This window comes from Glycine soja, chromosome 3 (genome assembly GCF_004193775.1).
Source record: "Glycine soja cultivar W05 chromosome 3, ASM419377v2, whole genome shotgun sequence".
Taxonomy (NCBI): domain Eukaryota; kingdom Viridiplantae; phylum Streptophyta; class Magnoliopsida; order Fabales; family Fabaceae; genus Glycine; species Glycine soja.
Window position 1 is genome coordinate 30605001 of NC_041004.1, and position 26395 is coordinate 30631395.

The following is a 26395-nucleotide window of genomic DNA, read 5'->3' on the forward strand; positions in this document are numbered from 1 at the left end:
TATTTGCGTTTCCCTTTTTCTTCCAAAGAAGATAAATCGTCTAAAATCTCAATTTTAATTTCTTCTACCAACTTAAAACTTTGGACTAAAAAAACTAAATGAAAAATTTATTCCTTTTGCACTCAATATTTGTAATTATCAAAATTCAGAGTTGACACATGTCAGGGATTGAGATTATTACAGTAAGATAACAATCTTTGCAAATAATTACTTACTTATATATAATAGTCGATAACTTATAGATAACATTATAGATAATGTATTGCTTAAAGATAATTTGTTACTTACAAATAATGTATAGCTTTGTAGATAACCTGGTTTTGGTACGTGATTAAGTGAAGCACCATCACTACTATTATTTATAATTTTATAACATACATCTTAAAAATCATTTTTTCTCATATAGAGACCATCGGGATTCCCACCTTAACCATCATGCAAATTCATCTTTGGTATCTTAAAAGTTGAATACTTTTCAAGAGATAAAAATATGACATTGTATTCAAATAATAAGATATTGGAGATAACTTGTCAGTTGGAGCGTTTGGCTGCTAAGGGCTAAGTGTATGTGTTGGCATGTAGAGTTAACGTATGTTTCAGCATGCTACGTAGCATAACATGTATACTTTGTGGATCTTGGATAGTACAATATTATTTTATTATTTTAGTATATGTATATAAAAATTATATTTTAGTCCTTACATGAAAAAATGAAAAAATATGAGTTTAAATATATTTTTCATTTCTGTAATTTAACATTTTTCAGTGTTCAAGGTATTTTTTTATTGTTCAAAGTATTATTTAAAGCGCTTTAAAAACGAAAAACAAATAAATATATTTTGTAATGACTAAAATAAAAAAAAATTATGGGGACAATTTTTAAAAAAAAAATTACAAAAGACTAAAAATACATTTAAACAGAAAATATATATACAAATTGATCTCAGTTATTTAATTAGTCAAAGCTATAATGATATTAGATGAAAAAAGTTAAATGTACACCTCATTTTTTCTATATGAGTGGAAGAAAAGAGAAACAAAAAAAATAAAGAAAAAGAGATAAACTAATAAACATAACAAATAATGTAACAAGGAATGAAAAGAGAAATAAATGGAGTAAAAATGTGAGTGGAAAAAAAAACTGAACATAAGAATATAATAACTCATATATTAGATTTAGTCCCTATACTCTTGAACCCATTCTTGTACTTCCTGTATTCACTTAAATTTAGTCTTTACATAAAAAAAAATCTACATTTTAATTAGTCTCTATGTTAGAACATATCATTCTGTGTTTTAATCCATATATGAAAAAATGAAAAGAAAAAAAGGTTAACATCATTGAAGACTAAATTGTAAAAAAAATTAAATTGTATAGACCAAAATGTAAATTTTAAAAGTGTATAAAAACTAGAACAGAAATAGTGATGAATTTAAGGACTAAATTTACGATTTAATGTAAAAAAAAAGTACTAAAATAGGAGACAACAACCACCATTCTCTCTAAGCAAGAGTAACCACCAAATTCATTCCAAACAGGAGAGAAAAACAAAGCTCCTCCTGTTGTTATTTCTTGGTGGTTGGAGGAGGTTCAAAGGAAAAAGAAGAAGAGGAATTAGGAGAAATCAATTAACTCTTCAATTTCTTCAATTTTGGAGTCCAATTGATCCATCCATGGTAGGGGAATCAAGAAAGTGGGTGATACTTTTGGCATCAATATGGGTGCAGGCATTCACAGGGACAAACTTTGACTTCTCATCCTACTCATCTGAGCTCAAATCTGTGCTTAACATAACTCAGCTTCAGCTCAATTACCTCTCTGTGGCCTCAGACATGGGAAAGGCCTTTGGGTGGTGTTCTGGGGTCTCACTCATGTACCTCCCCTTGTGGGTGGTTATGTTCATGGCTGCTTTTATGGGACTTTTTGGCTTTGGCTTCCAATGGCTTGTCATTCATAGACTCATCACTTTGCCTTATGTTGTGGTTAGTTTTCTTCACCCTAGCTAGCTCGATCCCTCCTTGTGTTGTATATATGTTGCATTGCTAATTAATTCTTTGGATTTTTCATACATTTATATGTGGGAATTAATTTTCTGGAAAATCAATGAACCATATACTTGAATTTGGAAAATTAAATAGAATAATTCGATTAGGAAATCTAACTCAGTTGATCGGATAATATCTGTGAATTGTTGTAAATATCTGTTACCTGGACTGGTTTACTATGAATAAAAAATTGAATATTTCTAAATCCTAATATATTATTACTAACATTTTACTAATTATAAACACTGAAGGTGTTTTGTATTAGTAATTTGTAAGACATTAGTTTTCGTTTGATACTCTTTTTTTATAAAGTAATGAGAATAATTATATATGGAAATTTGTGGAAAGATGTAACTTTACTCAAGGGAAAATTTTTAGTGTTGTTTGGGATTTTATGGAAGAGCTTTGTTTGAAGCACAATTCTGTTTGCACATAAACACATTTCTTCTCATGGTTTTTGTTAATTTTTTAGAAGACTATGAAAATGAAGAATCTTACGCATGTACAAATTTAAGGTATCTAACTGGCAGAAGAATCAACCGTAAGAGACAATTTCCTAGCTTTCTGGATAAAAACTGATGGTCTAGTGTGAAAGGAAATGCGTGAGAAACTCTTAAAGCTACACGACAACAATTCTAATTTCTGACCTCATATGTGTCAACATGAGAAATGTCAACATATTGGAAAAGATAACAAATTTGCTGGACTTCACTTTTTATTTAATTAATTTATTCAAGATAAGTTTTAATAATAAAAATATGTTAGAAAAAGTAAATAAAAAATATGTTGTTAGCACTAAGCACTCTTTCTCATATAAATATTAGCGCAGTAATTTTAACCATAAAACATTTTATCTTACGTGTCCACCTTATCTGTCTAACTTTCTCCGCATGTAGCACACACATGACACAATTATAGACACATACCCTTTCTATCTCTGTACTAAAAAGTAAAAACAAAAAATTAGAGGTTTCAAATGAGGTCAACTTGTTTAACTTGTCAATTATTTTTCCATAAATTATATTTAATAGCTACACCTTTTTAAAATCGTTTTTAAGTATTTTTTTTACTAGTTTTATAAAATAATTTCTTTTTTTATTATATTTTATTATCAAATTTGAGAAATTTTTTAAATAAGTAAAATAATTAAATTTTTTTAATCTTGTCTTTAAAAATGGATTGAGAGACCAACTCAACCCAACCTACAATTCATCACGAGTTGGATTGAGATTTTTAATTCACTACAAATATTATTCATCTAACTCAACTTAATCCGATTTTCAACAAGTTTGAAAATAAGTTGAGTTGAGCGTTCGACACTCCTATTACAAATTGTATGGATGTAACATACTGATACGTCTCATCATCTTTATGATAGGCTCAAGTGTCAATATCAAACCGTAATTTTAAAATGTGAAAGAAAAAAGAAGCTAGTTTATACAGTAATGTTTTTTAGCCAGAGACTTTAACATTTTTTAGCCACATACATTCTTCTATTCTTACCGATATATATATATATATATAATATTATTTTGTTCCTTAGGCACACTTCACACAGGAACAATCATGTTATTAGAGCAAAAGACTAAAAATAAACATAATGAACCCACAATGTTATATCTTATTTAATAAATTTATTTTATATTTTTTTTAATTTTTCAAAAATTTAAATAATAATACAAAATGTATTAAAAAACATCTTACTAGCAATCTTGTTTTATAATCAATCAATTTGACATGCAATCTATATAAAGGAAAATGTTATCTTAGAACGTTTTCCAACGCGAGATTTTAATGACATGGATTGTTTGTTTTTAAAAAATATATTAATAAAGATATATTAATATAGTTAATATAATCATTACGAACAACTATGTTGTTGTCATCCAACTTCGTTTTTCTTCTTTTCTTTTTATGACGAAGGTTTGGTTCAATTACGTGGATAGCGTGTGTGAGATGTTATAATATTTTTTAATACTTTACTTTAATTCTTATATGAATAAAAAAAAAACTTCTGTCTTCTATTTTTTATTTTATTTCTAGCAATTAAACAACTGGCTTCATCATTAATGTAGTGACGTTAATTAAAAAATATTAATTAATGTAGTAGTTGAACTAATCCAGTATTTTTAGGATTGGGATTGTGGGCTGCTTAAAAACTCTACCAAATCTCAATAGCAATAAATAGTTTCCTTGTAAAACGAATCAAGTAAAAGGTCAGAATAGAGCAAGAATATCAGCGCAAAAAAGAATAAAAATAAATTATAATTAAAACGATATGACTCTATCGTATATTTTAATGAAATTAACAAATAGAGATATCATTTTCATTTTATTTAATTGGATAAAACGTACAAATTTAGATACTATGCATAGGAAATTAGGAGTTTCATGCAAAATACTTTCAATACAATTATTAATTTATGCGTGGTATTCATTTAAATCAATAAAATTTCTAATTTATGCTTAGTTTTAAAAGATATTTATCGAATTGAGCTAATTTTATCTAGAAAACTTATTATTAAGGAGGTCTAACTAACTCAATTGATTAAATATTATACATGTTATTATAAATTTCCTAATAGTTGAGTTTAATTACTGCGAGTTTTGAAAGAAAAAAGATCTGGACAAAGAGCTTTTCGAACCCAACTTTCTTTTAATTAAATTTTTAAGGGTCTAATTTTTAAAATATAATTCCATCCTAATTAATTAACTTTCCATCAGTGTTATTAGCTTTACATGGGTCTTGGACACCCTTATTTTGCAATTTTCAAAGTAGCAAAACTAAAATAAGATTGTGCCTAAATTTAGTTTGTTAGTCAAAATTGCCCTTTTTTCAACTAACTAGACTGCTGGTAGAGGAGCTGTTCCTGTGGCTGCAAATTGGTTAGGATCATTAGCTGACCAGCTTTAGGCACTTTCCCAAGTTTCTGTTTTAATTTACTTTTTAGATTCAAGCCAACTAACACAACAATTATTAATTTATGCACTCTTTTGAAGTTCTGTACCTTATTTCAAGCCAATTAATTACTCCTTAGATTCCCAGGGTTATCTGTACCTTGAAGGATTCTTCAGAAGTTCTCTTTCACCATTTTGTTGTGTTAGTTCACCTACCCTTTCCCATCAAGTGGGGATAGGCGATTGGGTGTGAAATTTTGAGTATAAGTTAAGTCAAAATCATAATAAAGATTATCTAATGAAAAAAAAAAACTCAAATCCATTTTCCCCCTAATTTATTTTTCAATTGCATTTTTCATCTTAATTTACAAAATTATACATGATACACTTGGTTTTTTTTATTAACTTTTACACATTTTTTTATCGTTTAAATATATTTTTGATTTTTACCATGATCGATTTAAAGATAAAATAACTAATGTTTAAGTTTTAGGCCCAATAATGATAAAAATATTTGTTACTAATTTTATAAAGTAAAAAATATCTTCTTTTTTATCCTTGTAAAATTTCTTTTTTTATTATCCTTATTATTTTGTTGTAATTCTTGTAATATCTACTTTTTCCGTTTTAGCAAGGGTACTATTTCTTTGAGTCATCATACTGGTCCCTATTTTTTATATAGTCCTTGTGGTAAAAAATTGATAAGAACTAAAAGCAAATTATTCATATATTATAATGACAAAAAACTGAAACATGAATACACTAAAAAGACAAAAACAAAATAGTAAAAATAAAGAAAAAAATTTACAAGAAGTAATTGAAAAAAATAATATATCACAAGAATAAAAACACATATTTAAGACCTTTTCATTATAAAATTAAATTTTATTTTAGCATACATGAATTTTCTCTGTTACTCTCTCTCTCCACCATCCAATTCTCTTCCTACCTTCCAAAAGACATGAGCGACATTAATTGCTAAGCTTCCTTGAAGTTTGTTGCAAATATCTCACCTCTGCAATGAAACTAGTCCCAGAACAGCATCTTTTGGATCATCCTTTGACAACACAAGTTCTCATCTCCAAAACAATAAAACCAAAGATAAAACCAAAGAAGACCATAAAACAGAAAGGTTTCACATAAGTTTTTAATCCTGAATTTTGACAAATTGATTTTTTTAATAACTGACATAATAAATTCACACTTTATAATGATTTTTAGTATTTTATGGTAGTTTTTTTAACACTTTGTGACATTTTAAAAAAAATATATTCAAGTGACTAAAAAATAAAAATTAATTTATGACAACTAAAAACTGTTTATTACGTGAGAGACTAAAAAAACTTGTCAAAATTCAAGGACAAAAAATAATAATTTTAAATTTTAGAAACTAAAAAATCACACCCCTAAAATTAAAATTCAAATACTAAATAAGTAATTAAGCCATAATAAAAAAATCAGGAGGTGTAATATGCGTAAGTCTATGATGCAAAGGGCAATAAGAGTAACAGAGCAAAATGAATTTAGTCATTGTGCCTCTTAGAGATTAGATCTTCAAGTCCATGTATATGAAATAGTGAGAGAAGTCAACTCCTTATAGATAGTAGTATCTTAATTCCTTAATTTAATTTCTGACTCTGTGTCAGGGAATACCCTGGATTCACCACCCAAAAAAATGCATTTAATCCATATAACATGAATTAGTTTTAAATAAAACACACACATTTTAATGTTTTCCTTATGCAGCAGAGAGAGGAAAATAATGACGGATCCGAAACCCTAAATTAGTAGATGTAAATTATAAAAAATAAAATCAGTGAATTCAATTATGTAAATATAGATGAAATAAAATATAAAAATATAAGATTTTATTTACAAATTTAATAAATTTTAAAAAATGAGAGATACAAGTGCACACCCTCACATGACTATAGGTCTGCCACGGGAGGAAGAGATGCATAACAAATCCTCTTTAAACAGGATAATTTGGACAGAGGTTTCACTGTCATCCAAATTATAAGTAGTTATTATAAATTCATTCTTAGTTTCTCAAATGTGTTCAGATTGCAGGATTTGACCACCAAAGTTATTAGTTTCACTGGGATTATAAATTCGTTTGATCAAACTTTTAGGGACTTCGGTAACATGTATATAGCACAAGTCAGCAATTGATAATTATATTTTTACAAACAATTCCAAATTGATTGATACTAACAAAACAACATTTGCGCACATTGAACAGGTCTTTCTTCTATGCCTGATTGCTGGCTGCAGCATCTGCTGGTTCAACACCATCTGCTATGTCTTATGCATCAAACATTTTCCTGCAAACCGTTCCCTTGCATTATCCTTGAGCATTAGTTTCAACGGTGTGAGTGCAGCTTTGTACACTCTCATTGCCAATGCAATAAACTCAAATGATGCTACCCTCTATCTATTACTCAATGCCATTGTTCCTGTGCTAATTTCTGGACTAGTACTCATCCCAATTCTCAATCAACCACAGCCTCAACCACATTCTGTTGACACCATTCAGCGTGACACCTCGGTGTTTCTCTGCCTCAACATCCTTGCCTTTGTCACAGGCCTCTACCTCCTCTTCTTATATTCCTTCTCTTACACCATGGCCATTGCTCGCGTTATCCTTATAGGTGCAATTTTTCTCCTTGTGCTGCTCTTTTTCTTGCCTGGCATTGTGTATTCTAGAGAATGGTCTTGCTTTACTGTCCCCACAAGCTTTTCCTTCTACAGTTCAAGATTCACTCGTGCCGTCCCCGATGATGATGAGCTTTACAAAGAGCTCATTAGTATCAAGGAGGACAGCACGAGGAATAGAAGTGCACAAAGCACAAGAGAGAAGAAATGTTGTATTGTGAATATGTTGGAGAGAGAGAAGTTTTCAATGCTAGGGGAAGAGCATTCAGCTAAGTTGCTAGTGCGTAGATGGGACTTCTGGCTGTACTACTTAGCATATTTCTGTGGAGGAACAATTGGGTTGGTTTACAGCAACAACATGGGGCAAATTTCGCAATCACTAGGACACTCTTCTCAGACTAGTTCTCTTGTCACACTCTACTCGGCATGTTCCTTCTTTGGTCGTCTTCTTGCAGCCTCACCTGACTTCTTAAGCAGGTACTTTTAAAGGTCTTAGTTGGTAGTGATAAAATTAGCAAGAATTTTGATAGAATTCAACAAGATTCAAGAACGATTGCTACATAACATAATGTGGTTTATTCTAGATAACAAGCATGCCGCTCACCGTTTGGTTTGAGAAAAATGTTTTTCTCTTTGTTTCTTGTTTTCAAAAATCTGGACAGGAGACAGTAAAAATATCTTTTTATTGTTTTCCCCTTTCATTTTCTGTTATAATTTTTTCCTGTATAAACTTCAGAAAACAGGAAACAAAGTTAAAACAAAAAATGCTTTCTCAAGCCAAATAGTCAGTTTTGGGAAGAAAAAAAAAACTTAAATATATCTTTGATCTTTGATATATATTTAACTTCTTCACCAAGTTCTTGATAAATTTTTCTTTCGAATTGAATCTTTAATGTCTAAAAAGTTTTGTTCCAGATTCATGCCATTAAACGACATCCATTAATTGGTTACTTCAACGTTAACAGGACACATTACACGAATGGAGTTCTTTTTTAGATTTATGCTTAAAAAATTTCATTTTTTTTCTTTTTTTTTTCTTTTTCTGTTTCTTTTTCCCATCTGTCCCTTTGAACAACACTTTTCTCTGTTGAGTGTTGATCTCTCTTCTCCCTTGGAAAACCTAACTCTTTCTCTCCACCTCCTACTACTTCTTTTCTGCAAGCTCCTCACACACCACCACCACCATCGAACAACGACCCACACCCCCAAACTACAGATCGCGGCGCCAGCACACCACCACGGCGCATCCTATTCCATAGTCTCACACCGCCATCGTGCCCTTGTTCACGTACGCGAACAAGGTGTCGCAACTCTCGGCCATCGCTAAGTCGAGTTGTGTTGCGATTGTTTTTGCACAAGGACTCACACTCTTTTTTCCTACTTCTTATCGCTTTGTCTGGTTATTTGGAAGGTTTCCTTCTTAATTTGGGCAAGGATGAAGTAGAGAAGTCGTTCCCCCAATTTAGTGTTCAAATGACGAAAAGATTTGATTTCGCGTTGGAGTATCTAACTCCGATATTCGCTGGATCCATACCTAACAACAAGCAATTCGTGTATTTCTCTCTCCTTCTCTTTATTCACCATCACCTTCCCTTTCTCATACACTCTCTCTACTTGTTTCTCTCTCATGGTGTTTTTCTTCTTCTATGTTGTTTTTTTTCATGTTCTCTCTATTTTGGTTGGAGAGAAACATTTATCGTTGCGGTTTATGGTCGCCAACGTTAATGATGGATAAGGTAGTTGGTGGTCGCGGTATGGTGATATGGTCGGTGGTTGTGGCGGTTGACAGTGGGTGTGGTGATATGGTCGCCAACATGTGTGGTTAACGACCACGTAAGAGCACATGCTGTGAAACCAAACATGCAGTTAGTATTTTTTTCTATTAACAAAAATATTAATCAACTAATGTTGTATGACAATGCAGGAGGATACACATTGCAAGAACTGGATGGTTTGCAGCAGCCTTGGTGCCAACACCAATTGCATTCATTTTGCTGGCCATATCTGGCAGTGGAGCAGCATTACACATAGGCACTGCCTTGATAGGGCTAAGTTCAGGCTTTGTGTTTTCTGCAGCAGTATCTATTACTTCAGAGCTTTTTGGCCCAAACAGTGTTGGTGTGAACCACAACATCCTCATCACTAACATTCCCTTAGGTTCATGTCTCTACGGCCTTCTTGCAGCCTTAGTTTATGATTCCAATGCAAGGAAACCAAGGCATACAATTTGGCTGCACAAAATGTCCATGTGCATGGGGAGGAAGTGTTACCTTCAAACTTTCGTATGGTGGAGTTGCATTTCAATGGTAGGATTGGGTTCAAGCTTCTTCCTTTACATAAGGACTAAGCAAGCTTATGAGAATTTTGAAAGAAATAACAACAGAAACAGTGTAGCTCCAGAATAAGAACTCTTCTGTGAAGAAACATTGTACCATTCTCTTGAATTGATTGGGTTCAATCATAATTCATAAATACAAAAAAGCAAGATGTAATATTAACCTCTACCATAGAGTCACAAGATCTTTCAACATACATAGAACTTAGTAGTTTCAGAAAAAAAGAAATTCAGATCAAAATTTAGGATGTTGCTTAGGCTTTAGTTTTTTAACATTTGGTAAAAGAATTGTATTTGGGCTGAGTGGTAGATTAGGATCACTATTTACTAATTTTGTGGTGTATTGATAAGTTTAACTAAATAATTTTAACAATTACACAGAAAAACTCTTTCTCAACTATCTCAAGCCACACTCATTCTATCTTTATTTGTACACTTGATTTACTTTTTTCATCTTTATTTTTAAATTAAATTTCAATAAAAAATTTAAAGGAATTTGTCAGTAATTAAAAATAAGCAAATTCCATCGTGCCTTCACATTTTAAAATATATTGGTACCTTCCTTAATTCATTTCTTAACAGATTTGATCAGATAAGAGAGTCGAACCGGACATTTGTCTGGTTTCCAATTGAACCGGTTCAACCGATCGATCAAGGTTTAATAATTTTCTAAAAACCATCGGAGTATACGTATCAGCTAGTTGGCCACATGCCTCTAAGGCTCTAACTACCATGACTTTGTTTTTAAAGTGAACTGAACAGATAAATCACCACCAAAATAATAATAAAAATTGTCATCTTGTTTATTTATTTATTACTTAAATATGTTTTTAATTCTTAATAAATATTTGATTTTTGTGTTTGATTTTTTATATATTTTTGTTTTATGTTGAGTTCCTAGTACAACAATATTTTTATTTTTTATTCTTGATATATTGTTTTACTCCTTGTTAAATTAGAAAATTTTGTATTTGTTTCCTAATAAATTAGAAAATGTTGTTTTAGTTTGTATTAATAACAAATGGAAAATATTTATCGTGGAGCAAATACAAAATTTGCTAATTTATTAGGGGTTAAAAATAAGTATCAAGGACTAAAAATAAAATTATTATTTTATTAGAAACTCATTGCAAAACAAAAATTTATTAGGGAGTAAATCCAAAATCGGATATTTATTAAGGATAAAAACATATTTAAGTGTTTATTTATTTCAATGTAAAAACATAGGTACTAATAGAATAGCCTGCATTATTGAAAATAATAATAATAATAAACCTCCTCCATTGCACTTTTAGTCCTGAGAAAAGAGTTTACCACATACACGACACAACCAATACACCTTGATATTCCATACCAAAGTGTATTCATGGCTTCTACTAGTTCTACTATAGTTAGTAATGCTTCTTCTTTCTCTCTTTTTTCCAAAAAAATATGATGTTTTCATCACCTTTAGAGGAGAGGATACTAGCAGTGACTTCACAAGCCATCTTCATGCTGCTCTGTGGAGAAACAACATCGATACATACATAGACTAAAGGTTATCTTGACTAGAAATCGTGAGAGCCATCAAAGACTCCACTCTTTTCTTGGTTATCTTCTCTAGGAACTACATGTCTTTCTAGCCGATGCTTGAATGAACTCCCCCAAGTAATGCAATGCAAGAAACAAGAAGAAGAAAACGTTCATGTTCTTCCTATTTTCTACAAAATAGACTTGTCTCAGGTGCGCAAATAGAGCGAGTGCTATCACGCGTCATTCGCGAATCAGAAGAAGGATGGAAAGGTGAGTGAAGAGAAGATGCAAAAGTGGATGAAGCAGCCAGTTTTTCTGGATTCCATTCTAACACATACAGGTGTGGTACTATCATGTATGTTGGGTTTTTTGGGTTCCCTTCCTATGTGGAGTAAATGCCCAAATGAGAAGACCCATTTGTCTCACTTATTTAAGTGGAGAAGGGTCATATTAGACAGACACAGAGAAAGAGTGTGACTCATTTGAAAGGAAAAACAATTACAAATCATTGAGAGAGAAAGGAGAGGAAAAACCATTGTGATTTTCGCATACCCACTAGAGAGCGTTTTTCAAATTGCAACTGCAGATTTGCTCATCGTTGGATCGGGCTCATCATTGTGATTCTCTGCTCTATATTTTGGGGTTTCATCTTCTTGTCTCTATTGTACCAACTGGGGGTCTGTTTTGATTTGGTTGTTTGTAACATGTTTCAGTGCACTTGTTAGAGACTCTCTTGTATCTTTATTGATTATAGTGGAGTTATTTCTTTGCTCTGGTTTTTACCCTTGCATTGAGGGGTTTTCCACGTTAAACAAATTGTATCTCTATTTTCTTTAATTTCTATCTTGCACTTTATAATTTATTGGTGATCCTCACAAGTTCTTGCAAGTTTGGGGGAATTTATTTTTGCTTCCTATTACTCTGTTATTGAGTTTGTTATTGTGTTGACCAATTTCCCCCATCAGAGTGGTATCAGAGCTCTTGGTTAAGGGGTTGTTTTTCTACTTGCTTGAATGATGGAGGCACATATGAAGATGGTATCCTTGAGTGGAGAAAACTATCACTTTTGGAAGGGCAAGATGAAGGACTTGCTATTTGTGAAGAATATGCATCTTTCGGTCTTTCGCACACAAAAGCCAGATTCAATGTCTGATGAAGAGTGGGGTTTTGAACATGAACGTGTATGTGGTTTTATTAGACACTTAGATGAACCCATTTATAATCTTATTTCTCATGAGACACATGCATGAACTATGTGGCAAACACTTGAGTCCTTGTATGCTTCTAAATCAAGGAACAACAAATTGTACCTGTTGAAGAACTTTGTTGAATTGAAATACAAGGACAGAACTCCATTTACTGAGCACTTCAGTGAACTTCAAGGACGTTGTGATCAGTTATCAGCCGCAGGTATCAACTTTATGATGATGTGTTGGGATTGTTCCTATTAATAACTCTACCTGATTCGTGGGAGACATTCCGGGTCTCCATGATTAGTGCTGCCCCCAATGGTATTGTTCCTTTGCAAATGGCAAAGACTAGTGCTCTTAATGAAGAGATGAGAAAGAAGGTGCAAGGTACTTCTTCTCAGTTAGAGGTGCTTATTACTGAAAATAGGGGGAGAAGCTAGAAGAAGATGATGAAGGGTGATAGAGAACGAGAGTAGGAGCAAGTTTAGGTCTCGGTACAAGAATATTGAGTGTCATTATTGTCACAGAACAGGACATATCTAGAGGAATTGTTTTCTATGGAAGAATGAGAGTAAAGACAAGAAGGGTAAGTAAAAAGAGAATGATTATGATAATGACTGTGTGACTACTGCTACTAGTGATGATCTTGTTATTTTGTGTGACCCTGATTTGCTTAATCTTGTATTTGATGAGAGCATGTGGATAATTGATACTACACTGCATGTTACAGCCAGGAAGGAGTTCTTCACATCTTACACTCCAAGTGATTTTGGAGTCTTGAAGATGGGTAATGATGGCGTGTCCAAGGTGATTGGTGTTGGTGATGTTTGTTTGCAAACCAACATGTGAATGCAGTTGCTACTGAGAGGAGTGAAACATGCTCCAGATGTCCACTTGTATTTGATGAGAGCATGTTGATAATTGATAATGGTGCTACACTGCATGTTACAGCCAGGAAGGAGTTCTTCACATCTTACACTCCAAGTGATTTTGGAGTCTTGAAGATAGGTAATGATGGCTTGTCCAAGGTGATTGATGTTGGTGATGTTTGTTTGCAAACCAACATGTGAATGCAGTTGCTACTGAGAGGAGTGAAACATGCTCCAGATGTCCACTTTAATTTGATCTCTGTGAAGGTACTTGATGATGTTGGTTATGATAACCACTTTGGTTCTGGAAAGTGGAAACTCACCAAGGGTAACCTGGTTATGGCCAAGGGGGAGAAAAATTCGAAGTTGTATTGGATAAAAGCTTTGGTTGCTAGAGACAGTGTGAATGCTATGGATATAGAGGCATCTTTGTGGCACTGAAGGCTTAGTCATATCAATGAGAAAGGGTTGAATAGTTTAGCCTAGAAGGATATGCTTCCAGGATTGAAGAATGCAAATTTAGAGAAATGTTCTCATTGCATGGTTGGTAAGCAAACCAAGGAATCCTTCTAGAAGCATCCTCCCTCCAGAAAATCTGAGTTGCTTGAATTGGTGCATTAAGATGTTTGTGGCCCTTTGAAGGTGAAATCCTTTAGTGGTGCACTTCATTTGGTTACCTTCATTGATGACTGTTCCATGAAACTTTGGGTCTATGTTTTGAAGACAAAAGACCAAGTTCTTGAGAAATTCAAGGAGTTTCATGTCTTAGTTGAGAGGCAGTCAGGTAAGAAGCTAAAATGCATTCGTATGGACAATGGTGGTGAATATTATGGACCATTTGATGTCTACTGCAAGCAGCATGATATTGCTCATGAGAAAACCCCTCCTAAAACTCCTCAACTGAATGGTTTAACAAAGAGGATGAACATGACATTAATTGAGAGAGTGAAATGTATGCTCTTTGAAGCAAAGTTACCTAAGCACTTCTAGAGTGAGGCACTGTACACGACGATGCATGTTATCAATCTTAGTCCTATTGTTGCTTTGAATAGTAAGGTGTCGAACAAAATTTGGTTTAGCAAGAATGTGAAGTATAATCACTTAAGAGTTTTTGGCTGCAAGGATTTTGTGCATGTTCCAAAGGATTAGAGATCCAAGTTGGATTCAAAGTCAAGGCAGTGTATCTTCATTGGTTATGGTGAGAATGAATTTGGTTATAGGTTCTATGATCCTGTTAAGAAGAATCTTGTTAGAATTCGTGATGTGAAATTCATGGAAGACCAGACCATTGAAGACATTGGTAAGGTAGAGAAATATACACCCAAGGAAGAAAACGGCATGGTTGATTTTCAACTAGTTTAGCCGCCTATTCAGAATTTGAATATTGATGTTCAGAATGATGTTGGTGTCCAACAACCTGGAGATGAGGTATATGTTCCTATTGATGATGATGATGAAGAGGAGCATGACATGTCACAAGATGAAAATCTTGGTGATGCTACCGAACCACCTCAAGTTCAACTTAGGAGGTCCAACTGGGAGAGACAACCTTCTAAGAGGTATTCTCCTAATGAGTATGTGATCCTAACAGATGATAGAGAATTTGAGTGCTTTAGAGAGGCCATGGAAAGTGAAGAAAAGAGAAAGTGGCTGGATGGAATGAAGTTTGAAGCTTGTCGTGAGATCACCGGTTTGGCGGTCACCTCCACATAGTTGTAAGGGGGGAGATTTACTGGATTTTTTGTGCTCTTTTCCTAGGTGGAGTAAATGCCCAAATGAGAATGCCCGTTTATCTCACTTATTTAAGTGGAGAGGGTTCAGATTAGACAAACATAGAAAGAGAGTGTGGCTCATTTGAAAAGGGAAAAACAGTTGCAAATCATTGAGAGAGAAAAGAGAGGAAAAATCATTGTGATTTTCGCATACCCACCAAAGAGTTCAGATTGCAACTACGGATTCGTTCACCGTTGGGGTTTCATCTTCTTGTCTCTATTGTACCAACTAAGGGTCTATTTTGATTTGGTTGTTTATAGCACACTTCAGTGCACTTGTTGGAGACTCTCTTGTATCTTTATTGATTATAGTGGAGTTATTTCTTTGGTTTGGACGATCCTTGGTTTTTACCCTTGTATTGAGGGGTTTTCAACGTTAAACAAATTGTGTCTCTGTTTTCTTTAATTTCTATCTTGCGCTCTATACTTTATTGGTGTTCCTTGCAGGTTCTTGCAAGTTTGGGAGAATTTATTTTCGTTGCCTATTACTCTGTTGTTGAGTTTGTTATTGTGTTGATCAATTTCTCTCATTAATGTATATTATAATAGTGCTTCTGGTTTTATTTTATGACCATGTAAAATAATTTTATATTATCACCTAATCATGAATCACACTTGATATGACTTTTAAAGTAATTATTATAAAAGTCATTAAACTTATCATACATTTATACATATTAGTTCGTGATTGGATGACCTTATAAATCATTGCATAGTCTTTTCTCTCTAAATAAATTCTAATGGTTGTAATTTTATTTTATTTAAGGCTTAAATATATTTTTTTATCTTTAATATATAATCAACTTTTGATTTTTGATCCCGCATAAATTTTTTCTTCGAACCTGCTCGCTGATATTTGAAAAAATTTGTTTGTTTTAAATCTCTCTCGTTAGTTCAAAAAATATTTATTGTAAAATCAAATTTAAATTTTTTGAAGGTTAAAAACTGTTAGAATTAATTAAAATAAATGAATAAGTAAATCAAAACAATCCAACGGCTCATCTTTTGGTTAAACTGCAATGCCTGAGATAATCATTTAAATATCCCTATCCAAAATCAAACTAAATTGGATTGTCTAGATCACTTCATAAGTTTTTAAAACTCATTTCTAGAAAAACCTGAAAAACAAAAATGCAAAACACAAATTATTACAAAACAAATATTACACTCCTAATTCATGATACAATTCAATAATGTGTGTCATGGTTTCCTTTTCAAGGATTGCTTATCCTAAACTATAAAACTAGCATGCTATATGGATGTAATCAGAGATAAACTTGTTGCGACAAACCATCCAAATGAATCGCCATTGTCAAAACTAGATAAATTATACTAAAAGAGCTGAAAAATTGAGGAGTTACAGAGCAGTGCATGAGATGGCGTTGGAGTCGGGAGCATCAAATTGCGAAGGCGAGGGATCTTGAGCTTTGGCCTTGGTCTTGTCTCTGCTTCGGAGGCCGAGGAAGATGAGCCTCATTCAGTGCAGCCACCATGACCACTTGATTATCACGGCCAGCCAAATCGGAACCGCGCATAGCAAAATGTCGACGAATGTCTCTGCTATCGAGGGTTTCTTCAGAAACTCCACCACGTAAATAAAGAATCCTCCATTTTCCCGAGAAAATGAAAGATCCCTCTCTTTTTCTAAATTAATCAATCTATGTTCCTCTCTCCTCGCTTTTTTCTTGTTAACAAAAATCAAATCAAATGACAGAAACCCTATTGCGCAGGACACACCCAACAACGAGTTCCCCCTCTTCCATCTTCGACAAACAAAACGCAAAAAGCAGAGGCTTATTTGTTTGCAGCGTACCTGCCACCTATTTGTTTGCATTAATTATTGGAAAGGATTTGTTAGGTTCAACACTTTGCAGGGGAACATGTTGTCCTCGTATAAGCCCCAAAAAGGGAGAAGTGAAGAAAGTTCTAGTAGGTGATCATAGGCGGCAGTTGGATTTTTTTTATTTATGTATTGTTTTATTTTAATTAATTTTGGCGGTTAAAAAATCACTAAAAAATTTAAATTTGATTTTAAATTAAATATTTGTGATTTTTGAATCACCACAATTTGTGTTATCAAATATTTAACATATACGTTGATAAAATGATAAATGACGGCAATTTTTCTGCTGATATAGGGATAAGAAGTCTTTTAGACAAAAGCTCTTATCACTGCTACATATAACAATTGCATATGTATGCACAATTTGATACAAGAAATGGGTAGAGAATTTGTTCGTGAAGAATCTGTTAAATTTCTAGGGCAACACAGTAGATTGTGGGATCCTGAGGAAGTCCATGATGTTGGAATTTTTAATAAACCTTATAAAATACCAAATGAGCACCAAAATACATTACGTCGGATTATCAAGAGGTTTTAAGGAATACCTAGATCCATAGAGCTTGATCAACACGCAGTGAAATCTTACAGCGGTCACAAACAATTGGTTTAATGACCTTCCTCAACCAAATCACCTTCTTCCCTATGAGACCTTCGTTTTCTCTTCAGATGGGGAGATGAGAAATTGTTTCTTGATTTGGTGTCTTGGGGACCATAACCATGCCTTAGGTTTTAACCTATTAGGGTTCCCATTATCCCCTAATGGGAAAAACAGGTTTTTGCTCATTAAGTCCATATCAATTTTCTATTGTCAGTCTAATGGGCTCATTGAATTAGATCACTTTATATTGAACTCGTCTAAATGTAAATAATTACTATAAATGTTATAATATAATATGTAGCCCATATTAATTAATTAGGAATTATAAAATTCCTAACAATCTCCCATTTGGGCTTCATATTAACCTTAGACATTTATATCACCACCACGGTCAAATTTGACAGCCTTAATTTTTTTCCAAGTTGAAGTTCAACCTTAGCCTTGAAAGTCTTAAAAACGTCTAGGGATTGAGACTTTTCATGTATTAAATATAGGTAACCGTATCTAGAGTAGTCATCTATGAACGTAATGAAATATTATTGTCCATTCCAAGAAGTTGAAGGAAAAGGACCACAAATGTCTGTATGCACTAGTTCTAAGACGTCTTTAGCTCTTTCGGCACCTAATTTCCTTATGTTTGTTCATTTTCCCTTTATGCATTCAACACAGACCTCAAAGTCGGATAAATCCAAAGGGTCACGAATTTCATCCAATACAAGTCTCTGAATTCTCTGTTTAGAGATATGGCCTAAATGCTTATGCCATATGGTGGCTAAATTCTCATTCAACTTTCATTTTGTACCACGTGAACTTATTTGGAGTATTTCATTATAGGAACTAACAACATCTAGCATGTAAAGATTATCAATTAAAGAATCAGAACCAACCATATTTAAATTTTGGTAGAGACTAACTTTATTATTTCCAAATGAACAAGAAAATCCAAATTTGTCCAAACTAGAAATAGAAATCAAATTTTGTCTAAAAGACGGTACAATAAAAGTCTCAAATAAATCCAAATAAAATCCAATTTTTAACTGTAATATAAAAGTTCCAATAGGTTCCACTGGAACCTTCTTGCCATCACCCACAAAGATGAATCTTTCATCATCACTTGGCGGTCGGCTCCACAGGCAACCCTGCATAGTCATACTTATGTGAGTAGTAGCACCAGAATCTACCCACCAAGTATCTTTAGGTACAAAAGCCAAATTAACTTTAGAACAAACTAGAGTAAGAAATTTACCTTTCTTCACATGCCATGCGGCATACTTGGGACACTCTTTCTTCATGTGTCCCGACTTCTTGAAGAAGTAACATGTAAATTCCTCATCCTTTTTTTGTTTCTTTTGCTAAGAAGTCCCTTCCGCAACACCCTTAGCCTTCTTCCTTTTCTTATTTTGAGAGGTCGAAGTCAAGTGAGCACTTTCAGTCCTATCTCTCTGCAGCCTCTCCTCCTCTTGCACACAGTGAGATATAAGCTCATTGGGGGACCATTTGTCCTTTTGAGTGTTATAGCTCACTTTAAATTGCCCAAAGTATGCAGGAAGCGAGATCAAAACCAAGTGCATGAGCAAGTCTTTACCAAGCTCTAACTTAAGTGACTTTGAGTTTCGATGCGAGATTGGACATCTCCATAATGTACTCCCTTATGTTTCCTTTGCCTTTATACTTCATGGAAATGAGTTTAGCCAAAAGGTTACTTGTCTCCCCTTTTTCATTTTTGGCAAAGTATTGCTCAATTTCTTCAAGGAATTTCTTTGCACTTTGACCCTAAAAAATAGAGCCCCGAAACGCCTCTGGAATAGAGCACTTCATGATCATAAGACACATTCGGTTAGACCGATCCCACTTCTCAATTTTTACCTCATTAGAGGTTTCCGAAGTGGAAATGGGTGGTTCCATCCTTAGTGCCAAGTCCAAATCCATACAGCCAAGAACAATTTCCACGGCTTCCTTCCAGACCTTAAAATTTGTCTCATTCATCATTGGGATAGAATTCACATGGACAATAACATTTGCAACACTGACAATATTAACTAAAGAGAGAACAAAAATTAATAACATGTTCACAAATAATCAAGCAAGTCATATAAAGTATATATAACAAGACATGCAAATATTTCCCATAACAGATCCATCACAAGATACCTAGCACAACATTAATTCTAGTCTTTGGACAAAGAAATTAATTTGTAATTGGTACTCTCAACACAATGATCAAATATTGACACTTAATTCTGTCAAATAATAGCCTTTTTTTTTTGGACCGACTATTATTCTCATGGAAAAAAAAACTTTATAATTGTCACATATTTATCATCGTAGGTATGTTATTATTTGGCCAAATTGGGCCAAGCACAATTCGCATAAATAATTTTATACTAACATCCATGCAATTTAATTAAATCAATTTACACAATAAAAGTTACTTTGGAAACATATTGGTTCAATCAATTTAATTAAAATTACCGGACACACAAATAAATGGAAAGGATCCGTAATGGTTAAATTTGTACCCAATTATGATAGCAGTAAATATTTGAAAACAACATCATGGTAAACTAATTACGCATCCGAAACAAACATACCATGATACTATCACAAATTTTTACTAACCATAAGAATATCATAAACTATCAGCCTATCACCGATTCATGAAGGAAAAATAGTTGGCAAAAAAACAATAAATTATTCATATAAGACAAAAGACCATTGTCTTATTACTGATTCATATAAACTATATATATATATATATATATATATATATATATATATATATATATATATATATATATGAAATTGTGCCACGTACAAAACATCATGATAATGGCATACATATAGATTCAAAAATCGCACACAATGACCTTATATAAAAATATAAGTCCATGTGGCTTTGTATTCGACGTAAAGAGTTTTCAAAAACCTTATATGCATAAAACAAAAAAAAACTTTCTTGCTCACGAAATATATACTGTTCAAGAAAACCAATGTCGAATACGTAGAACTTTTATCCCAAATAGAATAATATGTAAGTACACGCGACACAAACAAAAACTGTGTACAAACCCGTAAATCAAATGCAGAGGTCTTTTATTCATTTGAAAAAAAAGGGAAAAACTTTACGACCATAACACAGAAATTTACGGATTTTACAATTTTATTAATCGAAATAGTTTCTCCCCAAAATAAAATTAGGGTTCATATAACTAAAACGATTCATATATAATACATATCAAACAACTTTAAATTCCAATAATCTAACCGTAATGGCGACTTTGATACCACTTGTTGGAATTTTTAATAAACCTTATAAAATATCAAATGAGTATCAAAACACATTACGTCAGATTATAAAGAGGTTTTAAGGAATACCTATATCCATAGAGCTTGATCAACATGCAGCAGAATCTTTCAGTAGTCACGAACAATCGGTTTAATGACCTTCCTCAACCAAATCACCTTCTTCCTTATAGGACCTTCGTTTTCTCTTCAGATGGGGAGAGGAAAAATTGTTTCTTGATTTGGTGTCTTGGGGACCATAACCATGCCTTAGGTTTTAACCTATTAGGATTTTCATTATCCCCTAATGGGCCAAACTGGTTTTCGCTCATTAAGCCCATATCAATTTTCTGTTGGTAGTCTAATGGGCTCATTGAATTAGATTGCTTTATATTGAACTCATCTAAATATAAATAGCTAATATAAATTTTATAATATAATACGTAGCCCATATTAATTAATTAGGAATTATAAAATTCCTAACACATGATGTATTGACAAATAATAATGTATGCCAATGACACTTTGACTTGCATTCCTAAACACTTGTCTTTGTATAAAAGAATGAAAATTATTGCAAAAGATGTAACATCAATTCTAATTATTATTTGTCACGGAACTGAATATGGTTAGATGTGACTCAAATTACATATACAAATTTAAGCTCCAAAGTATTCAGAAAGATGCCAACCCTGAGATTACTTGCTTTTGAATCACACAATGAAGACTATAAGAGAATTAATTCAATGTACCTTCCAAAGGGTCTTGAATTCTTACCTTAAAACTTAAGATATTAGAGGTGGAATGGATATCCATTGGAATCCCTACCATCAAGATTTTGCCCCTTGTTGAGCTTTCCATGCCATACAACAATGTGGAAAAACATTGGCAAGGAGTACAAGTATGCATAGTTCACATATCGATTATTTATTTATGTTTTGGTTTTTCTTTTGTTAGAAATTGAAGTCCTTTTCAATAAAAGATGAATTAGAAAATGAAATTTCCAGGAAAATGTACTTACCTGTTTGGTCCTTTATATCTTTTAGCAGAATTTGCCAAATTTAGAGAGAATTGAACTCCGAGGCTCCAAGCACCTTGTGGAGTGTCCAAGGTTGTCTCATGCACCAAATCTTAAATACTGTTGAAGATATACTTTTGTAACTGCATAATATTTTATTTTTCAATTTTTAAAATAGGATTTAGTAAATAAGTTGATTTCCTATATTTTAGGAGTAAGTCAGTTTTGATGGATGAGCCTAGTCAATAAGTGGCTCCTCTTATCTTTAAGGAACAAGTTAGTTTTAATATTTTGTTTTGTTAATATCTTGTTATCTAATTAGTTTATCTTTTGCTATTTATTGTATCGCTGCTGAGAACAATGTGAATTAGAATAGAATAATTCTATTTCCTTTGCATACGTATTGTCTCTCTTCTCTCCTCTGTTTTTTATAATTTCCTCCACAAAACCAACAATTGGTATCAGAGCCTTATTCTTACGGGACTTGTACCATGAAAGGTGAAGCAAGTTTTTCCCACATAGCTCTTCCAATCTTTGATGGAGAGAATTATGATATTTGGGAAGTGAAAATGCAATCCTACATGGAATCTTTGGATTTGTGGGATGTTGTGGAAGAGGATTATGAAATATATCCGCTGCCTGAAAATCCCACCATGGTCCAAATTAAAAATCACAAGGAATGAAAGATGAAGAAGGCAAAGGCGAGATCATGTTTGTTCACTGGTGTTTCACAAATGATATTCATCAGAATCATGACTCTTAAATCACCTAAAGCAATTTGGGATTATCTGAAAGAGGAATACGCTGGAGATGATAGAATACGAAGCATGCAAGTGCTTAATTTAAGGAGAGAATTTGAGCTTCAAAGGATGGAAGAGTCAGATACAATCAAAGAATACTCAAACAAATTGTTGGGTATTGCCAACAAGATAAAGTTGTTGGGAAGTGATTTTGCTGATTCAAGAATTGTAGAGAAAATTTTGGTAACGGTGCCGGAGAGGTATGAAGCATCTATAGCTTCATTGGAGAACACAAAGGATCTGTCGAAAATCACATTGGCAGAAGTGCTACATGCCCTGCAAGCTCAAGAGCAGCGAAGGTTGATGAGGCAAGATTGTGTTGTCGAAGGTGTTTTGCCCGCCAAACATCATGAAGTTGATGAAAGCAAAAATGATTTTTTCAAGAAGAATCAACCAACAAGCAGCGAAAATAATGCAAACAACCAAAACAAAGGTAAGGATAAAAAGAAAAATTATCCACCTTGTCATCATTGTGGCAAAAAAGGTCATGCACCTTTCAAATGTTGGAGGAGACCAGATGCAAAATGTAACAAGTGCAACCAGATAGGGCATGAAGCGATGATCTGCCCCAACAAAAATTACCATGATGAGGGAGCTCAGATTGCTAATCAAGAAGAGGAGGACCAACTATTTGTGGCCACATGCTTCTTGAGTAGTAAATCAAGTGAAAGTTGGTTGATTGATAGTGGTTGTACGAACCACATGACATATGATAAGACTTTATTCAAAGATTTGAAGCCAACTAGTGTCTCAAAGGTTAGAATTGGGAATGGTGACTATATTCCTGTAAAAGGAAAAGGAACTGTTGCAATTTCAACGTGTTTAGGTACCAAATTAATATCAGATGTTCTTTATGTACCTAACATTGACCAAAACTTGCTAAGTGTAGGTCAATTGATTAAAAAGGGATTTAAAGTGTCCTTTGAACATCAACATTGCTTTATCTATGACAATTTTGGCCGGGAAGTTCTAAGGGTTAAAATGAAAGGTAAAAACTTTTCATTTGATCCAGCAGAGGAGGAGCATACAACATATTTCACTCAAGTCACACCCATGGAATTCAAGCACAAGAGACTTGATCATTGCCATCTTGAAAGAATGCTAAACATGAAAAAAAGGAAATATGCAAAAGAAAATTTGAAAAAGTTTCAAATGGAGGAATGTAAATCTGCTAGCACACCAATGAATCAAAAGGAGAAGTTCAGCAAGGAAGAAGGTCCTGATAACATTGATGAAGGATATTGTGGGAGCTTGATTGGATGTCTAATGTATCTCACTTCAACAAGGTCAAACATTCTATTTTCTAAAAAGAACAAAACTGGAATTTTTGTTGACAATCAAGTAGCCATTGCTATTGCAAACAATCCCGTGTGTCATGGGAAAATTAAACATTTCAACATCCAGGTTTATTATTTGATAAAGATGCAACAAAGTGAAGAAGTGAACTTAATTTACGGCAAGTCTAAAGAACTGGCTGACATGTTTACAAAGTCACTACCTATCAACAAACTTGAACTCAAAGAATTGGAGTTTGCAGTTCCAAAAGCAAGGAGGAGTGTTGAAGATATACTCTTGTAACTGCATAATATTTTATTTTTCAATTTTTAAAATAGGATTTAGTAAATAAGTTGATTTCCTATATTTTAGGAGTAAGTCAGTTTTAATGGATTAGCCTAGTCAATAAGTGGCTCCTCTTATCTTTAAGGAGCAAGTTAGTTTTAATATTTTGTTTTGTTAATATCTTGTTATCTAATTAGTTTATCTTTTGCTATTTATTGTATCGCTGCTGAGAACAATGTGAATTAGAATAGAATAATTCTATTTCCTCTGCATACGTATTGTCTCTCTTCTCTCCTCTGTTTTTTATAATTTCCTCCACAAAACCAACAAATACGTAAGTATGCGTGATTGTGAAAGTTTTCCATATGTTGATCCATCAGTTTTCTCCCTCCCAAAGCTTGAAATTTTAAATGTGAGTGGATGCACATCGCTTGAGAGCCTTAGCAACAACACTTAGCCATAATCTCTCCAAGTATTGTTTTTAGCACATTCAGGTTTGAATGAACGGCCCCCATCAATTTTGTTTCTCAAGAATCTCCATATGTTTTCATTCTTAATTAATTATGGTCTTGTGGATCTTCCTAAATACTTTACGAATCAAATTTCACTTTCTGAGTCAAGGAAACACGAATGCAACGACTTCTTCACCTTACAAAAGATAATTCCTAGCTCTGGCTTCTAGTCAGTAACACGTCTAGTATTTTACAATTGTGACAACTTGTGTGAAATCCCAGACAACATCTCCTTGTTATCATTTTTTAAATGCTTAAGCTTTCGTTATAGCACCAGCATTAGCTTATTCGAAAGCATTAAGTATCTTGCAAGACTCACACTTCTTGAAATTGGTAAATGTGAAATGCTTCAAATACCTGTGTTTCCATGATCCATTCAGCTGTTTTATGTATCCTCGGACAATGAGGGCAGCGACTTTTATTTTTTCCAATTAGCAAAAAATGGTAAGATTTGCTACTATTTACCAGCTACAAGTGGCAAAGTTCAAGACTGGTTCCATTGCAACTTTACACAATCTTTGGTCACTATTGAACTTCCCCCTGATGTGTTTGGTTTTGTTTTCTAATTGGTTGTTTCTCAAGTTCAATCGTGCAAAAATGGCGCTATGGAAGTATTGGATGTGAATGCTACTTGGAAACTAGTCAAGATGAAAAGATCAAGATACAAAGTTTCTTTGTATAAGAAAATATCTTGTCTAGTCTTGATCCTCCATTTGAATTTATGGCAGATCACATATATTTTTGGTATGATGCACAATGTTGCAAGTAGATAATTAAAGTGATTAAAGAGACGAAAGCTATTAATGACAAGAGCACTACTCATCCTCCAAAGCTTACAATTAAATTTTTCGCTCAAATCGAAGATAACAATGAAGTTGTGGTCATAAAACAGTGCGGGTTTCGTTGGATGTTTTCCTTAGAAGAATGAGTATGTAAATCTAAGAGAAGCAAAGAAATTCATGAAGTAGAAGCCAATGTTTTCCGAAATCAAGTCGAGGACTCTGAGTCTAATGAGCAAGAAGAAACATTTCCTCCAACAAAAAAATTTAAGCAATGTGTCTTCAGAACTTTAAACTTGAAAACAGAAGAAAAAGAAGACTTTAGGTAATCTTGCAAACAATCATTATACTGATAGGGTACTTAATTTAGTTTACAATGCATACATTGTTGCTGTTGCATTTTCTGTTATAGCAAAATATGATAATGACGTTTATGTGTGGAAATATGTTGTTTATGAACAGACGTCTCCTTGAAAAACTCCAACTATAACACTGTTTGTTGTGCCAAGATCAGATTTACTCACAAAAATATGAGTTTCTTGTTTGAACAAGAATGAGCAAAAAAGTAAAAGGAATGAACAAAAGAACTTCAAAGAAACATGATTTGACTAAAGTAAAAAATCAACTCTAAATCTCCTCACAACAACCACTTTTATTTAAACTCTGAATAATCCCTCCTCTGGGTACAATCTATCTACTGATCTAGACTATACAAAAAAAAAAATA

General features: G+C 33.1%; 1 protein-coding gene across 3 annotated transcripts; it reads left to right on the top strand.

The window, feature by feature from the left end:
- The first annotated feature begins 1472 nt into the window (after nt 1-1472).
- On the top strand, nt 1473-10284 carry LOC114406425 (protein NUCLEAR FUSION DEFECTIVE 4-like). Of its 3 annotated transcripts, none has more exons than XM_028369121.1 (3): nt 1473-1983; nt 7187-8076; nt 9524-10284. In XM_028369121.1, exons 1-3 carry the CDS (start codon nt 1675-1677, stop codon nt 10002-10004), a joined length of 1680 nt encoding a protein of 559 aa, XP_028224922.1. In that variant the 5' UTR covers nt 1473-1674; the 3' UTR covers nt 10005-10284. The 3 variants fall into 3 exon arrangements, 1 of the variants encoding a protein (XP_028224922.1); XR_003665418.1 differs by lacking the exons at nt 1473-1983; nt 7187-8076 and adding exons at nt 8083-9152; nt 9340-9432; XR_003665417.1 differs by lacking the exons at nt 1473-1983; nt 7187-8076 and adding an exon at nt 8083-9432.
- Nucleotides 10285-26395: the final 16111 nt, after the last annotated feature.

What these genes read in the sequence shown, in the direction of transcription:
- LOC114406425 (XM_028369121.1), top strand. Translation starts at nt 1,675, where the DNA reads ATGGTAGGGGAATCAAGAAAGTGGGTGATACTTTTGGCATCAATATGG. An exon ending in TCACTTTGCCTTATGTTGTG is followed by an intron (nt 1,984 to 7,186) that starts GTTAGTTTTCTT and finishes CACATTGAACAG; the next exon opens with GTCTTTCTTCTATGCCTGAT. An exon ending in TCACCTGACTTCTTAAGCAG is followed by an intron (nt 8,077 to 9,523) that starts GTACTTTTAAAG and finishes ATGACAATGCAG; the next exon opens with GAGGATACACATTGCAAGAA.